The sequence below is a fragment of the Strix aluco genome, chromosome 1, assembly GCF_031877795.1.
Source record: "Strix aluco isolate bStrAlu1 chromosome 1, bStrAlu1.hap1, whole genome shotgun sequence".
In the NCBI taxonomy this organism is placed as follows: Eukaryota; Metazoa; Chordata; class Aves; order Strigiformes; family Strigidae; genus Strix; species Strix aluco.
In genome coordinates, this window is record NC_133931.1 from 153,993,646 (window position 1) to 154,012,328 (window position 18,683).

An 18,683-nucleotide genomic window follows, 5' to 3' on the forward strand; every position below is an offset into this window, starting at 1 on the left:
AAAACCTTTGCCTTTGAAATTACTATTATTAGCAAGTATAATTCCTGTATACCATTGTATTAATGTGTAGTCCATTGTTAATGCTGTACTGCTTTAGTTACAGAATAATTAATTTCTAAAGGAATGCCACATTCCTTTTTCAAACTTGAAATGTGGTATTTCTTCTGTATTTGAGTAATAGCACTTACTCTTCATTCACATACAATTCCTAAGCTTTTTCCTATAACCTTTTCTTTAAAAGTCACAGTTTTCCTCTCCCATTTCAGAGAGATGTCAACAGGCAAAAAATCCACTTTACCTACCTTAATGTACAGGATAATTCTCTGTAATACCAGGGTTGGGTTATTTTTTAATAGTGTGCAATTAAATAGCTTTTACTAATTTCATAAATAATAGAGCAACATGCTAGTTAAATTACACATTTATAAGTCTTTAGAAGAAGTAAATTGGGCTTATTTTTTAATTAGTATGCTAAACATCAGCTCTTTCTTAGAGGGAGCTTCTACAGGTTTATAGTTTTCTGCTCATTAGTGGACAAATACAGTAAAACAAATAAAATGCTCAATATTCTTTAATTTTCTATAAGCCTGTAAGGTAACTGCTGAGTCTTCCAGGAAGCTTCTTCACTGATCTGTAAATCCTGTGAATATTTAGCCCCATCTAGTGGTTAATTATTTATCTCCTCCATGCAAAAAAACCCAAACCAAACCACTATCAGTTCTTTCCAGATGTCTTTGATGGCATTAGTTTCTAGTTGGCAGACACAGTCCAGGAACTGAAAACAAGGACAGTTACCTTTGTGTGACCAGAGGCCTCTGCATGCTGCCTGCTGAGGAAGGGAGTGGAGCTCCTAGGTACACCTCCATCAGCTTCTTGGATGTCACACCAACCACAACATCAAATTTCAACCTGCTATTTGGGAGGCTTAGGCCTTGATATTTTAAACTTTAATGTAAGATCAAGCTTCCTGTCACCTGTTTGCTCATATTCTGTTATTGCTTAAGATGTTTCCAGGTACAGATGATTATACACATATACTGACTTCACCTATTCAAGAGTCCCAGATGAGCTGCTGACTCAGTCATTAGCTGAACGATGTAGCAAGGCATAGCAACTCTTTTGGAAATGAGGCTGCAGAGAACAGGAAGGAGAGCAGGTCTAGCTTGCTTTGACCACAAGGTATTTACAAGGACAATCCTGTAATAAAAGGATCCTGTTTCCCTTGAAGTGGTAAGGCTCCTTGGGAGCACTCTGATAAGAACAAGGAGGGCTCCCATATTTCAAATTATAGCAAGATCCTTTCCTGTCTCCTGGAGAAAATCCCAAGCAGCAACATCAGTCTTCAGAGGTGGCCTCAAGGCTGGGAGTCCAGCTACCACATTCTGCGAGAAGGTCTGGCAGTGCTGCTGCCCATTCCAGAACGACTTCACATATCTGGTATCTCAGTCCCTTGCTAATAGTTTTACTGATCCAGAAAAGAGTAGGCAGAAGAAGAGAAAACAAAACCACAACTAAGTAATCATCTAGACAAATTTCCATTTTCACCAAAACCACACAAAATCACAGCAGAGTTGTTTGGCGTAACATGAAAATGTATTGCCTTATCTCAAATAATCAAGAGCAGTAAGGCTTGATTATCTTCAAATTTCAAAAAAAACAAGACTGTTTTGGTGGGGTGGTGGTTGTTCTGGTTTTTCTTTAACATCGAGAGAGAGAGATCAGCGTCAAATGGAAAAATACATGGATTTGATTCTTGTAGAAAATGCAAGACACAGGGGCGCTTTCTGCTTCTAAGACACACATTTAGGAGCTATCTTTCACCATAGTAGAAAAAAATCCAAAGGTAAGCAACAACGGGGGAGAAAGTTAAGGAATCCCAATCTGCCCTACAAAAAGAGAAGGAAGTTGTAAGAAACCTGTTATCTGTCATCGGTGATTCAGCAACAACACCTAAGGCCATAGGTCACATATCCACAGGGCAACAATTGCTAGCTGTACTGTACCTTCTGTGCCAAAACAGACACAACTCGGCTCTTCCAAGACCAACAGAAACCAGTTGACACCACCAACACATGACAATCTCCACTCTTTCCTCCACAGTGGAAGGACACTAATGCAAAGCAGTAAAGCACAGAGTAAGAGATCTCTACAAGTTAAAAAAATAAAAAGAAAATAAAGAAGGAAAAAAAAAAACCAACTTTGTTAGCAGATTACAAAGGAAGTAGAAGGAAGCAAAAGGAAAAAAAAAAAACCAATCCTGCAGCAATTTTGCCATTAAACAGCGTTGGGGGAACAGGAAAGAAAAGATTCTTATCTCAAAAGACCATTGATACAGCAGAGACATGAACAGGCAATTTCAAAGAAAAAAAAGGAAGGGACCAGTTGAAAAAAGCTGAAAGTGAACAGAGGGCACTGAAAATACACGGGTGTTGGAAGGAGGAGAAAAATAAAATCAGAGACATAAGGGCAGTATGAGACACTACAGATCATAGGAGACACAGAGCAGCTGTCAAGACCCAGGCTGATATTCAAGCCAGACATCAAAAGGTGTAATTTTCAGGTCCATTTCAGATTACTTTTATTACAGCAAAAAGTTATTACACGGGCAATTCTAGTAACTCTGTCCTGATCAAGCGGTACTTAACATCATCGTTCTTACATGATGCGAGGGAAGATAGAACTTTCTTGCTGTATTAGAAAACAACAAAAACCACCCCAGAAAACACCCACCAACAGGTCACTATATCATCACAACACAGGGAAGAGTTTCAAGACATTAAAAAAAAATAGAGAACCCTAAATTTGAAAAAAAGCAACTTCTTTTCTTTCCCTGCCATCTGTTCTTCACATACCAACCCTTACTAATCACACCTCCAAGTGTACAAGACTTGCAGGTCAAACAAAATACGGATTTCAAGGGAGAGAAAGAAGAGATGGTGCAACACTCCCGCTGAGCAAAGTGCCCTGGCCTACAGACTCTGCACTGCCAGAAGCAACACTGTCTGGCAGTCCATAGCACACAAACAGGCTGTTTGAAAGAGAAGCTCTAAGCCTTGTAATGATTTAGGAAAGAAAAACAAACATGTACAACCATTGCTTGAAAAGACTGTGCCTTACACTTTTCTACCACTCCACTTGTCAAGGAAGCTCTAAAAAAAAAAAAAAAAAGAAATGCAGTTTACTCTTATTTTTGCCAATCTGTGCCTCACCTGTTATAATAAGTACACAACCATGTAGGAAAGACAAGAAAGATGGACTAAAGGTTTAGCACACATAACTAAAAGCTGTTTAAACTGGTTTTGTCAGGGGGGCGGGGGGGTGTTAGTTTTTTTTTGAAAAAGTGCACCTAGTTCCCAACCATTTTTCTAAGTTAAAACATTCCTGGTGAAATAGCTTTAAATATTACTGCAACCTTTGCCAATATTTTCAAGGCTTCAGGGCAATACAGTCTAGGCTGTATTAAGAGGTTATTGTTCCCTCTCACCTTGTCTGTCTTTTGACCAGAGATTACAATGCCCTTGGCAGAAGCAGAGCACATACAAATGTTTCGTAATTTATTTCAGGTCACACTTGCACCCTTGGTTATAAAGCAAGAGGCATGGCCTACCAACAAGGAAGTGGACTGTTAGCTATAACCTGCCCAGTTGTCCCAGTCTATGCTGTTAGAGGTCATCCTGTGCCACCCCCCACTTCTCCGGAGCTTTCTCACCTATTAGAGATGAATAAACCAAGTACCAATGGTGGCATTCTGCTTAACTACTTCTCCTACATGTCCTAGGACTACAAATTGCTTTGAAAGTCAACAGATACTTACGTTTGAATGGCATCAAGTCCTGCCATCTTCATCTTCAACAGGCGGTCTTTCCAGTAATACCGGGGCACTCGTGAGTAGTGAATGCTACCTGAGATGTAACGGAAGGGTCTCCCATCCTTGACAAAGCAGTTACAGTCATAATCAATCCCAAAACTCCTCTGGGGTATATTCTGTGTACAAAAAAAAATGGAAAAAAAAAAACCACACAATATAATCTTTTTCTCCCTTGAAAGGCACGGAGAACAATCTATGCATCTGTGGCTTGTCCACAATAGAAGGTGCAGTGGTGTTAAAATAACTGATGGTGAATGGCTCTCCACTAGCTACATATAGCCCACCCGAGCCTAACACACCAAAGGACTACAATGGGTCTGCCAACCACTCAGCAAGGACAGGATTCACTACTACACCAAAATATGCCACATGCATTCTCCACTTTTAATTAATATATAGTACCATCTTCCCACAGTGATACATTTTGCAGTTGCTTACACCAGTGCAAATGATGAGGAATTAATTAAGAGGAGATTTGGTGAATGCCAACACTTTGCACTCAATGCTTCAACTTACTAAACTGTTGGAAAACACAACCCTAATTCCAACTTAAGGTCACACTCAAGTCTAAAAGCAAAATCCAGCTGGGAGCTTTTGAGGAATAAATACCACATTCTAAATGCTCCAGGGCACCAACACATACCTGCTTCAAAGCTTAGTTTCCAGTAAGTATAAAACTGTTCGATCAGTCTGGCAAACTACATACATTTAAGTCACTAAAAATCAGTCATTTTTGGAGAAAGCCCTACTTTCAATTCTTTTCCAGCTAAGCACACCCAGACCAGTGAACTTAAAGAAGCAGATAAATTAAGAATAAGAATCTGCACTTCCTAGCCATAAGAAAGATACCCTAACTTCACGAGCATGGGACTACTCTTCAAGTGAGGCTATGATCTTAGTAAGATTTCAACTACTACTACAGCAGTACTTCTTTTGCTTGTTAAAAACAAGGAAAAACAGAAGATGTTTTAAGTGCCTGGCCCTATGTCTTTAAGAACCTTTAACTTTAAAAAAAATAATTTAAAAAATTAAAACAAACCTTAACATCTCACATCTTATGTCTCTCATGTATGTTTGGTATCCCTGTCACCAGTACTACTTTTGTCCTCCACACACCACTGAACAGTTGGTTGGTTGTCTTCAAGTTCTGTGACTTTGCATTTGTGTTTTATCAGATTCATTACTGCACACTTCCAAAAAAATTTGCTTCAATGAAAGATCAGTAGGGATTTATGAAGTAAAATCACAAGTCAGCAAATGTAATAACTTAGTTCTCCATACCTATCAGAAAATAAGTCAGAAGTCAACCAAACCAACCTCATGATTCATTGGACATTATACTAGCCCAAATGAAATACACCTTTCAATAGCGTAAATTAAAAGCTGGTGAAGGACACTGGCCTTGTTCTTGAAAAGATGGGCCTTGACCTGTCCCATATGGAGAATGGGGCTTAGCAATAAGGACACTGATTACATGAAACAAAAGCAATGAAATTAGAAAAGCAAGAGAGATGTAGACCATCATATAACCCCAGGTGACCCCTGCTACACGAGAGCCATCCATCATCAGAAGAGATCTGCCCAAAGGTTACGCAGGGACCAAAAGACCAGATTTTTTAAGAACCTTCTCATGAAACCACTTCTTTCTGTAGTACAACTATGGGAAGAGTAAAGAGAAAGGAATGGGAAAAGTGAAATACAGCAGGCATGTATAATCATAAAGCTGCAAGCACTGAGACTCCTGGCCAACAACTGGACACAACTGCCAACCAAGAGCATACTCTTAGCACAACAAGACAGCAAAAAGAAGCCAGTGCAATGTGTCACAGACCAAAAGAATACAAACTACTGGGCAGAGTACAATGAAGAAACACTCTCCTGAAAACTGGGAGGATGAAATTGCAGAGTAAACATGCCTATCGCGGGACTGTCATTAAACTGAGCAACTGAGTGAGGTAACACTCTACAAACTTCTGAAGACTACAAAAATCCAAGGAGAAGGAAGACTAAAGCATGTTGAAACTGTGATAAAGGCATTTCTTCACAGAAAACCTAAAATAAAGTTGTGGAAAATGTCTTAAATGTACATAGCAATCCAAAACATTCTGCCAACAGTGAACAAGTGAAATGGTCTGTGTGAGGGACATGTAACAACAGACATGAGAAGATACAGCCCTGAGCTGGCAGGGAAACAAGAACTGCAAGGGACTGCCAATTACTGTATAGGGGAAGCTTTTTAAGCCCTGATCCCACAAATATGGACCCATTCTTAACATTATTTAACAAAGAGCTCCATGAAAGTTTAAATAAATCCCGACTCAACAAAGGTATGGATGTGCCAGGTCTCCACAAAATCAAGACTTTACAGAGCTGAGAAATACAAATGAACTGCTCTGGAACAAAAGTAACTCAAATGTGGGGATTCTCCCTGGGAAATTATTGTTGTAGTAACTCCAGGCTGTTAAACCTCAAGCAAATTACCACTGCAGAGAATGCACAGGTATGTATCATCTGCTTACTCCCCTTTACATTCAAATATAAGTGACTTTTTGCTGATCTTTAATTTATAACCTGCATCTTGATTCCTGGGCATGCTGAACTAGGATGGAATTGTACTGCGTGTATCCCCAAAGGAAGCCATTCACCCTCATGAACACCAAGCAGATGTTTCTCATTCTTCACGTGTTTTTTTTACTCTAGGGCACTGTGACAATTCGCAGCATTAATGCAGAGCTGAGTGCTTCAAAATGATCATGATTAAATGAAACTCAGAACCCAGGTGCAGCAACACAATTCTGCAATACTATAAAAAAAAAAATAAAAAAAGAAGCATTAGGAAAAAAAACACATTATCCCTGGAAATAAAGTAGAGTCAAAATAAATTGCTGCTGTTTCCCTTTGAAAGAGGATTTCAGACCCCTCGTTTAGACTAACCACATCAAGAGGCCTGTGGAAGACACTTGTTCCATTTATGGCAGATAAATGTTGAGAAACTAACACTGAAACAACTGTTTACATAGCTCCACCCTCAGGGGATGGAGATCTCTGGCAAGAAACAAGACTTCCTTAAAATAAAACAATGAAAAGAAGGTATTAACTATGAAAGTGATTATCATTGAACCAGTTACCATTTAGAAGCCATGCTTTTAAAGCTGTGACCATAATTGTAAATCACCTTCCTTACTCATACACTGCCTGATACAGCATTATTTTGGGGTCAAGGAGAGGGAGGCAGCTTCCAGAGTACTTGTTCTGATTCACCTCATTTATTGCCCATTATAAACAGACTTCCCTTCATGATCACTCAGTGCATGACCTTACCTATCGCTTGCAGACCAAGGCCTGCAACGAAAACAAACAGTTCTCCTCGTGAATTTACATCTGGTTCTGTCAATATTGTATACTCATGGTTGTGAACATACAGCAGGAATGAATTCCCTGCATCTCCCTAGAAGATGGGGTAGTGGGTCTGCTAGTTTGGTAAAAAGATTCAGCAGACACAAACCACAGACTGCTTAGGATGCCAGTTCATTCATACCACATCATATTAATGTGCAATTGAAAATTCAGACCCTTAAAGGCAATGGTGTAAAGTTGCATCTTACACGCTCAGAACATACTCACATGGAAAAGGGGAGAACTAAAGAATTTGTCCTTTAAGTCAAGTAAGACTTTATTTTTGCAACCTTAAGGCTCTTTAAACATTTTATAATGTGTATGTCTCTCAACATAGGAAAAAAATGTATAGTTTCAGCACACAAAACTATTTTGACAGTGGCTAGAAGCTCTCATTCTCCAAATTTACAAAACAGGGGTTTTTTTTCTTATTTGGAAAGCAAACAAATGTGGATACAAATCCTCAATGAACCCCTCCCACCTGTGAAGATTTCTAGCATCTCTTATGCTAGAAATCAAACACAGAACATCTCTTTCTCTACCCCAAAGCTTAAGTATCAAAACTGAGAACCACAAACCACTTATTTTCTTTTGCTCCTTCCAAAAAATCCTCTTAAGTGTCCTTTCGCAGCCCTTGCAGTGGTCTTTTTTTCTGCATCACTTCCTCATCTCTTCAGCCTAGACTTCTTCCCCCTAGTAGGCATTAGGCAAATTTAATAGTGGCCTTAGCTCTCCCATTTTCCACCATGCCTTACTTAGCAGTAAGGGTGGTATAAGATTTTCCAAAACTAGTCAGATTTATTGTCAGTAGCTTCATGTTGGTAAATAGAATTAGTGTATTAAAACTACTCAGCACAAACTGCTACAATAAATACTGGTACGAAATAAAAGGTCATTAGAGGCATCTTTCTTGATAAGCAAAAAAGTTTTATTAAATCCCAACATTTAAAGCATTTGTCATACCACAATTTACATATTTTCAAATCCACTCTATACTGATTATATAATGTAATAAATATAACTTTCACAAAGTGATGATTCTATTCTATCCTGGTATTATTCTGACAGTGATTCACTCTTCCCTGCCCACCCCACTGTCCCGATGAACTGGCCTTTTATAGGAAGAAATATATATTCATTTACTTAAGTTCTCCAGATCAAACACATTCCACACACACCAAAAAAAAGATTTACAAAAAAAATTTTCTAAATTACAAAATAAGCAGCACAGCAGGTTTTTTTTTTTTCATCTGGAATACTGAAAATGGGTCTACACCATACACATTCAAGTCAAATCGGAAAAAGTATAGAAAAAGCCTTGAAGGACAATTAGGGATTGCTGTCTTAGATTTTAGAAAAGGTTAATTCCTCTTACTGTCAAAAAGAAAGTTGATCTAGGATGCTTTCCCTTCATACTTTTTTTTTTTTTTTAAAAAAAAAAGCAAAATAGGAAAAGGCTTTGAAGTGTTTTGGCACAGAAAGAAAACACTTTAAGTGATAACTAATCATCAAGTAATCAAGCTTACAGAGGGAGAGACTTAAAAGAAAAAAATTAAGAACTAAATTACATTGGGAGAACTCAATAAGTTTATGAAATTATAATATGACCACTCCTAAAAGCATACGTATCTGCTCCTGAAAGGATACACAAGAGGGGCACATACAAAGTAATCAAGAAGTCATCTACGCAGCCCTGGGATGGAAGGACCACTTCAGCTAGGTTTTTGCACACATCTGGACAGAATGAAAAGAGAAATAAAAAGGGCAGGAGGAAAAAAAAAAAGAAAAAAGTAATACTAGCAACTCACTGGGAAACTAACACCATCTAAAACCAGTCCCACAAAAGCCTCCTGATAAGGAAACGTGCTCAACAGTTAGTCATAACACAGTAATAACCCTCAGCGTAACAAATGGAAAGCTGTCCTCCTGGACCACTGGCCTATAGGGAATACTCTGCACTACTAAACCCAGAACACAGCTTTTCACTGAAGGCATGTCGATAAGTAAACAGAGGGTCACAGGCTATCAAGATTCTCTCTACATAAAACCATTTGACACTATGCCACTGATGGGAAAGAACCTCAGAAGGACCCCATGTGAGCAGTGTTAAATACACATGGAAACTTTAGGATACTTAAGCAGATATTATTGCACAAGCATTAGAAAGTTTACAAAATTATAGGTGCTGGGAAACAGAAATTATCTAGTCCAGCAAGTAGACAGCCTGGCTGGTCAGGTGTTGTTTTCAGACTAAAAGAGGACTGACTTCTCCAACTCTTGCACCAATCTTCCAGCGCACATGACACATTTACAGTATTTCTCAATATTCCTGTGAGTAAAAATGCAAGATATTTGTACAGAGGAACAGGATACAAAAACAGCTTAGCAGTTAGAAACTCTGCCTGCGGGACTGAACAGAGTGGATGAAATGAAACGTCAAAATTTCACTTACAGAAAAACTCAGCTTTTCAAAGCCTATGGTACCCTTCAAATACACCACCCCACACTTCCTGCAAAATGAGAACAGGAGCCAAAGAATAAACCAGAAGTGTGTCTGGTTCAGGATCACACAGGAAGGCAGGAGAAGACTTGAACACCACTGTTCTGGTCTTGCCATCCTCAGTCTCCTATATAAGCACTGATCTCTTTTGCCTCGTGCTACATGGGTCTGACTGAGAGGAACCCAGGTACTGGCAGGCAGAAAGGCAGCGCAAGGGAAACCCTGTGGCTACAGCTGCAGATTTCAGAGGCAGCATTCCCAGGCGTTCATGGCGTTTCATACAGCAACACAGAGGTGGAAGGGGAGGAGAGAGGAAGACGTACAGAAGTAAACTGTTTCATCAGCCTGGACAATATACACACACATTAATTTACATCCTGGCTTTCTTATATGAACAGAGATATGAAAGCAAGAATGTTTTTAATATTTTCTAATCTCTCAAATTTCCCAGAATGATATTAATTTGTGTTAAACCCTTCTAGGAAAGACAGAGAGAAGTTCTTCATCCCTCATTATCCTGTAGCAGTTCTTCTGCTATGTGCCTATCAGACAGCCAGGGCACTAATACACAAATGCTATTAAGGAAAATCACCTGCTGCAGAGTTTAGTCTTCTTAAAAAGGACACCATTTACCTGAAATGTTAAAACCTTAAACAAAGTTCAAGCATTAACCTATTTGCATTGTTTTCAAATAGCATCTTCTTACTCTTGTAAGAGAGAAAAAAAAAAAAAAAAAAATCACAGAAGAGAAACTAAGCATAAACCACAAAAACCAGAATGAAGAGAGACTGTGTATTTCAGCTTTGGATTTTGTGCTTTACATCAGGAGATACTGTATGCTCAGACAGCATCAGAATTTAGAAAACTCATAAGTAATATTTCTCATTTACTGTTATTAGAGCTAATTTTGGGAAGTAATTACTAGATGCCTGGTTATTCTGGGGAAAATGCCTGCAGAAAGACAGCTACTTTCACCCTTTAATATCAGTTTCCCCAGCCTTTTAAACGGAAAAAATCGAATTTCAGGAACTGATACTTGGCGACTTACTGTACTGGTAAGCAGCACAGACTGGAAGTTCTAGTGCATGCTGCAGACAGCTAGCAGGATAAAAGGTATCCAGCCTCAATAAAAAAAACCAAAACAAAAACCAACAACTATACCCTTCCCATAACATTTCTAGCATAAGGCTTCCAGAGTTTAAATACAAAGTGGACACTCTGTAGTCCCATCTGCAAAACATGCACGAGCGACTTCACTGCAAGAAATCAGAACTTCACCTGCCTATGATTTGATAAGGCAGCTGCCTGACGGATAATAAACAGTGGAACATGAAGTAGCCGCAGGACACAGATATTACTAAACATGCATGGGACATATATTATCTCCATGACATCAGTGTTATCTTTAAATGCAGAACCTCAATAATAATGAACTCAAAGTATTAATTTCTTCAATATTTTAACATGCTCCCGATTTGTTTCATAGGCCCAAGATATGTTAATGTTTTCTGCTCAAACTTTAGAGAATCTGCTGTAGTCCACCCCAAAACATCTTCTCTGACTTCCCTGAAAAAGGATCTGCTTTCAGAGCAGAAGAGCCAATATACTGACCAAAATGGATGGTAGAAGTCTGTCAAGTGGAAAACTCCTCAAGGAGAACGTAGAATTATCTCTGTTATTTCAGCTCTGCTGCCCAGCCTCATGGGTATTCCAAAGTACATCGTCCCAGGGCTGACGTAGACAAAGGTGTTCTGCCCAACTTTGTACAAGCCAACAAAGAATGGGTTCAGAAAATAAGCTCCAGCATTTAGTGGAAACATCTGCCCTCCATGAGTATGGCCAGAGAGAATTAAATTTATGTCTGGTCTCTCCTGAAGGGCCCACTTTGCAGCAACTGGTTGATGAGCTAACAGCACTATTGCATGCTCACTGCTACAATCTCCGAGAGCTTTTTTTAAATCCATGCCATGTCCCGAGTAGCGTAATACATCTGCTTCAATATCATCAACACCAGCCAGGCAGAACCAGTCATCAGTGCTCTTTGGTGAAACAATCTTCACATTCTCATTATGGAGTGGCCGAATGTTAAACGATTTTAACAGCTCAAACCAGTTACTAACATCTGATGTGTAGTACTCATGGTTTCCTGTCACAAAGTAAGTCCCCAAAGGGGAGTTAAGTTCTCCAAGAGGCTCAACAGCAGGTCGTATGATCTCTGCCTCAGAGTCAGTCAGGTCCCCAACAATCACAGTGATATCTGGTTTTAAAGCCTTAACCATTCTCACAATCATGGCAAGCTTGGTCTTGCCAACTGTAGGCCCCAGATGGATATCTGAAAGCAACACCACTTTCAGATTATTCATTGCTGAGGGCAGCTTGTGAACTGGAACCTCCACTGAATTCACAGTAGGAGGCTGGGAAGCATTTAACAGCCCCACAACAGTCAGCACAGCAGTCAGCATGACTGCCAAAACTGGTTTCATCACTGTTCTGTTCTTGTTGACAGGACCTGCCTTAGTGCCTCTCCCAGCCAAGAACTTGTAAGCCTGTTCTACAGAGCCTAGAGTGAAGAGGAAGAAGATAAGAATGATATAGGCCCCCAGGCAAGTGTAGGCAGCTAAAGAAAAGAAATAGGGCTCTTCTGCAACAAGAAATAGCAATGTGAAGAAGCTTGAATGAGCCAAAGCTAGAAACATGAACACAGCTATTTTCCACGGCATGAAACAGAAGGAGCTGGCAGCCGAAGACCTGGAGAACGTGGTGACTGTGCTTCTCCAAACATGAAGAGATCCTATCAACATGAGTGCATTAGCAAATAGTGCCATCTGCAGCCTTAGAAGCCAGCGCCGTGTCCTGAGATCGAGTTTTTCTGCCAGGTAACTCCGCGATAGCATCATGGAGAAGAAAACCATTCCTGCAGCCACTGCGGCCTTTGCTTCAAGGGGCAGTTGCTTGAAGATCATCTTTGCTTCCTGACCGTTCCCTTCTGTTCTACAGAAGTCTCCAGCAGGCAATAATGTGGTTATGAAGGGATGCCTTGGGTCAACAAAGCCTGCAACCAGGAACCAGTATCAGCCGTTTCAAAATATTACATACATTCCCTTTTTCCCAGACTGCAATAAAGGAACTCTGCACATACCACCCAAGACACTGGGTCATGCAGAAACATTATCATAAAGACAGGGAGGAGATTTCCTAATATGGAATAAATCAGACAATTGAAAACACTGGATTCTGGCAGTCCCCTTCCAAGCTCCCTGCCTGCCTCCCTCAATGATTCCTCCCCCCTTTTTTTTATATGGTCTTTCTTCATTAAGACTTCCTTATAGTAGATGGCAATAGATCACAACAGTGATGCAATGATTCCTGGAAACGATTATCACGGTATTTGCAAACAATCATTATAGTATCTGTAAACCCCGTATATGTTCTGGGACTAAGCTGCTTTTGCTGTTAACTTAATACCTGTGTTTTCTGTTCTTCCTCCCAAGCAGTTGGTTCCATCTACAAAGCAGGTATCATTCTTACCAAATGGAAGAAGTTCTACTAACACATGCAACAGCAGCAGTGAAATCCCCACTGGAATAGCTACCAGATGCAACTGTGGTCCCAGAAATTGCAGATGATGCTTGCCTCCAGTTGTGAATAAAACTTCCCCAAAGCCCTCAAGATCAGCAGGACCAGTGAAATCCACATTGTGTTTTGCTACTTGCTTCCTGCTCATTTCCACTACATGTACAGTTCCCAAGACTCAACACCTATTTCAGCATATCCTGGTCTAACAGGATGCAACTAAATTGAAAAGGGATTAAAACATCACACACTGTGCTCCTTTAGAAATAAAGGAAGCCATAAGTCTAATGCATCTCTGCTCCCAGATGTAAAATAAATAAGCAAGCATCAGTTATGTTTGAATCATACCAGAATTCCCTGTTTTGCTCTGTATTTTGCTCAGAGGTCACAGTGTTCCTACTAATGCCCAGTTTGCACATTTCTATTTAAAATAAACCTACTGTTTTATTTTAACCATAGATGTAAAAAGTTTGGATGGTCTTTCATAACATGCAATAGAGACCAAGTTTGAGATAACACACAACCTTATTTAAAGCCATGCAACAGCATATGCTTACTTTCAAAACATTTCCTGCCTCTCAGTCCACACTTAACTAGGAAAAAAGTAATTTTACAGCCAAAAATATCTCAGAACTAGGGCACAAAAGCAGCCTTGCAGGGCTCTACAGTGAGCTTGAGCCCAGAAGTCTACAAACACAAGTTTGACAGGTTGCTTATCTGCAGCATATACTTTCCCAAGCTAATTTAAAAGAATGTGGTGATAGCACCCTGCTGCATTTTGACAACTAGACTAAGTTTTAAAAAGACCCCTTCCCTCACTGCTTGGTCAGGGAACTGTGGGTTGATAGAGAAATCATGCCTGCCAGCCTCAGTTCCTCAAACCCTCTCAGCTGTTAACAGAACTATTCTTTAAAAACAGTGCTATTTTACACACATGCCCTTACAAAAAATAAACTGGGAAGGTAAAAGCATAAGGAATGCTCTACTGGCTCGAGTCCACAGTTCCTCTAGACACCAGGTCATATTCTGTCTGGACAACAGCAATAAGAAATGCTGTTTAAAGAAACGACATGACCCTGGCCACTGTCTGTGGTCTGCTTCCCTCATACTCCTTCAGCTGAAAGAGCTGTTACATTAGGGATGTTAGAAGGCAAATCCTTGCCTAGTCATTTCAGGATACTGTTTATGAACGTGATGTATTTTAATCTCGCTAATCCTCTTTTGGAATTGGTTAAATACTGTCCACTTCTACAACTTCCCGTAGCAGCAGATTCCTGAAATTCACTGTATTTTTTTGAAGTATTTTTTATCTGCATTAAACTAACCTACTAAATTCACCACGTGTCCCTCATCTAATACTACCAAATTTGGTGAGTATTGGTTCTTAATGCCTCTTACCCACCACCTTCAGAATTTTGTCTCAGCCACAACCCCACCTCTCAGAGACTACCCGTACTGCCATCCCATCTTCCCTCTGATAAGGTCTCCCGTGAGCCTGTGCTCCTGTTCACACAGCTCCAACCACCTGCACATCATTGAACTGCGCTGCCTGTCACGATAATACTGACACTCTGCTTCAGACTCAAGGCAGAAGCGACAAGGCCTGGCTGCCAGCAACTGTAAAGGCGAAGGATTTGCCCGGTCGGGCAGTGGTACTGCGTGCCGCCAGACAAAGCGGCAACCAGAGTCGATGCTGAACCTGGGCACAACAGGAAAAACTCCTCTCCCACCACACAGGAGGAGCAAGTTTTCCCATGGGAGCTGCTAATGGAGCGGCGGGATCCGGTAACTGCCGCTCGATTCCCATCCTGCCCCAGGGGTTACTTCAGGAGCCCTTGCCATAGATGGTTTCTCCGAGCGGGGTCTGAACGCAGGAAGGGGCAGAGCTGGCAGCGCCGCGCCAGCCCGCACGCCCGGCCGGCAGCGACCCCGGCGACCGCCCCCCGAGGCCGGGGCACAGCTCACCGCCCCCGGTGCAAGGTCGGGCACGGCCAGCCCCGCCTCAGCGCCACACGGCGAGGGCGAGGCCCGGCGCGGCGGCCGGCGGGCGAGGAGGGGGCGGGCCTGATCCGGACAAGGGGCCGGCACCCCTCACCAGCGCAGCCCCCGCGCCCTCAGGACCACCCCTCCGAACCACACACCGCTCAGGAATTAACGCTGCACCGGAGTTAATCGCCGTCCTCCACCGGGGGCGGGAGCAGGCCCCCAGCAGCCGGCAGCCGTGCGCGCCCGGCGGACCCAGCGCCCCTCAGGGCTCGAGGCCGCCCCCAACAGACCAGGGGCCGCCCGGCGCAGGCCCCCGGCGCCGCCGCGGGGGAAGTTGGAGGGAAGGTGAGGGGAGCGGAGGACACTCACCGCCGCCCGGAGGAGCGTCGCCAAGCCGGCCAGCGGGAGCAGGAGCCTCAGCATGACGGTACGCGGGACAGCCACGGCAGAACGGGCGCTCCGCAACCGGGCACCGCGTGACACGGCGGCGTCAGCTGACCGCTGCCAGGGGCTGGGCCTACGCACACAGGGCCCGCCCCGCCGAGCCGGGCCCCGCCCGCGCCCCGGCATGGGACCGCCTGCCGCAGAACGGCCGCCCTGCCTCCTCCCCAGTGCCTCCTCCTGCCTGCCTGCTGCTACCCGCGCCTCCCGTCAACCAACTCAAGGCCCCGCTGGTAATCACGGCTCACCTCTCAGGATGGGCAGAAGAAACCTTTCCCACCAGGAAAGCTGCTACTGCTGGTAGCTGTTACTGGTCAAAACGCTCTTGCCAAAAATCATTCCCACATACGCAACGCCTGGACCCGGAGGAGCTGGCCAGGATTCTCATTCTGCAGCAGCAATGCTAAGCAACAGTTATCCAAGTGGAAGAATACAGCGACAGCTACATCCTCCACATCATCCGCAGTCCTCAGGACAGATGGAAAGAAGGAAGGAATGACAAGTGCTAAAAATATTAAGATAAAATGGCTTAAAACATGGAGTCAGGTAGGTCTGAAGTTTTATCTGAGTTTGAATTTGAATCTGAAATTTTCGGGATAGCGCTTTGGGATATTCGAAGTACCCCTCGCCAACCTCTGGGCTTCTCACCAGCAGAAAGAGCCTTTGGCAGGCACTGAGCTCCACCTGGGACCTTCGTCCCTGCTAGGAGCAGCCTCCTCGATGGAGATGAACGGCTGAGCCAAGACGTCCTGTTATCAGGAAGCATCTGTTTGCTAAGAGGGAGCTCAAACACTGGAACAAAATTCCTGCAGAGGTCGTTGATGCCCCAAGCCTGTCAGTGTTTAGGAGGCATCTGGACAATGCCCTTAATAACAGGCTTTAACTTTTGGTCAGCCCTGAATTGATCAAGCAGTTGGACTGGATGTTCGCTGTAGGTCCCTTCCACATCAAACGGTCTATTCTAGTCTATTGTAAACGATACGACCTGTCTTTTTTGATGGGGCAGTCAGTGCAAGGATCAATGGATACAGCACTGTATGGGAATGCAATTAGTACCGCCAGAGTTAAATTCTTTCAGGATGTGCTATTTCAGCACCTCTTGGCCTTGCAGGGCCCATGCAAAGAGGAAAGCGTGCTCTTAAGATGCACTGCCTTGTAGTGGTTCGTTTCCAAGCGTGACTCAAAATGCAGGTTTTAGCTGATAAAGCAGATATGGTTTGAAGTCCTGGCTCCTGACAGGCTCTCTTCTTCCTAACAGCCCTCCGGAGAGGGGGCACTGCTGGCAAGGGAACTCGTCTCTAGCCTCGCTCTGCCTGCTGCTCCAGCAGAGCCACGTCTGGACAGGGGCGAGGGCCTGTCTCTTTACACCTGGCCGGCATCAAAATGTTGTGATTCTTTAACTGAGTCGACATAGCCTGGCAGCTTTCCACCCTCATTTCACTAGTTTTGCAGACCGATTCATTACCAGGCATGTGCTGGAGGATTGTTTTATATCGTTCCTTTTATTAATTTAAAAGAAAACCAAACAAAAGCAGCTCCTTTGCAGCTGAATAACCTCATCAGCAACTTCATCCCCCCACCATTCCAGGTGGTTTCAGCTGTGCCCAGCGCATGGCCACCAAGGGCAGGGACAGCCCCTGGGCCTCCTGGGCACAGCGACTGCCTTGGGGCCAGCACCCAAAGGCTTCCTCCAAAGGGTGCTGGGCAGAGGGGGGTGGGCGGGGCTGCGCATGGGGGGCCCTGTCAGTCACCCCCATGTCACAATGCCACCCCCGGCAACGCAGCAGTCACAGTGCCCCGGGGCAGTATAAAAGGGGGCACCTGCTAGTGTCCAGCTGCCAGAGCTGCCCTGGGGGCAGCCCAAAGACATCTGAGAGGAAGAGAGGGTGGGATTACTGGGAGGGGGCTGAGGGAGGAAGACTGGAGCCTGGTCGAGGCTGCTGGAGGTTCTCTGCTGCAAGGCCAGCTCCTGGCAGGCCATCTTCAAATCTCATCTGATGGATGGAAATCCTGCTTCAAGCCTTCCGGGAGCAGATGCAAACCCCTCAGGAGATGAGAACCACCAACTGCTGGAGGTGCCCGAGGCTATCAGGCCGTTTCCGCTGGAGAGTCGTGGCCAGCCCAAGGGAATGCCTTCTTGAGGAGCACTGCAGAGCTCGCCATCCTCATCCCCTGCGGAGCCAGGGGCAGCAGCCGTAAGAAATGGGGTGCAGGGATGTTGCCAGGGGTCCCAGTGCTTTGGAGCAGCCACTAGACAGGCACAGGAAAGATTCTTGCCCCCAAGGTCGATCAGGCCGGGGGCCTTTGGCCACTCTCGGAAGCCCCTGAGATGGCTCCAGGGTGAGGGAGAACAGGGCTTGGGCATCTCCTGGGAGGCGTGACCAGCCTGTGGGACGAGGAGGCAGGTCTTGCTCACCTGCTCAGGGAATAGCCGATCGCCAGCACTGGGGTCAGGAAGGAATTTTCCCCCGGGGCACATTGGCACTGGTCCCCGGGGGTTTTTTGCCTTCCTCTGCAGCACTGAGCATGACCACTTGCCAGGGCTCCTCCAGTCCCTTTTGGCCAGGTTACTGCCTGCTGCTCGTGCACCGCGAAGATGGCCTCTCGTGCCCTGCAGCTGGGGGGAGGAAGGCTTTTTTTTCCCCCATGGTGGGCTAGCGAGTGTCCCTGGGGGTTTTTTGCCTTCCTCTGCAGCGCTGAGCACGGCCCCTGGCCAGGGCTCCTTTGGGCCATGCTGGCCAGGTGCCTGCTGCTCCTGCTCCACAAAGGTGGCCCTCGTGCCCCGCATCCGGGGGGAGGAACCTTTCTAGACTCCCAGGGTGGGCCCCAAGGGTGCCCCCCGGGGGTTGCTGCTTGTCCTCTGTAGCACTGAGCACAGCCCCTTGTCAGGGCTCCTCTGAGTCCTTTTGCTCGCTTCTT

At 44.1% G+C, this 18,683-nt stretch overlaps 2 protein-coding genes across 2 annotated transcripts in view; both read right to left on the reverse strand.

The window, feature by feature from the left end:
• Positions 1-16,303, reverse strand: part of GLB1 (galactosidase beta 1) — a 50,976-nt gene extending 34,673 nt beyond the window's left edge. Inside the window, exons 1-2 of the mRNA XM_074841037.1 lie at positions 15,693-16,303; positions 3,815-3,984 (exon numbers count right to left, since the gene is read on the reverse strand). Coding sequence (XP_074697138.1) covers positions 3,815-3,984; positions 15,693-15,893 — 371 coding nt within the window. The 5' untranslated portion in view covers positions 15,894-16,303. The remainder of the gene's footprint in view (positions 1-3,814; positions 3,985-15,692) is intronic.
• Positions 8,171-15,772, reverse strand: TMPPE (transmembrane protein with metallophosphoesterase domain). Its single transcript, XM_074841048.1, has 2 exons — positions 15,693-15,772; positions 8,171-12,816 (listed from the first exon to the last, which is right to left on the reverse strand). The coding sequence occupies exon 2, from the start codon at positions 12,725-12,727 to the stop codon at positions 11,414-11,416; it is 1,314 nt and encodes a 437-aa protein (XP_074697149.1). The 5' UTR covers positions 12,728-12,816; positions 15,693-15,772; the 3' UTR covers positions 8,171-11,413.
• Positions 16,304-18,683: the final 2,380 nt, after the last annotated feature.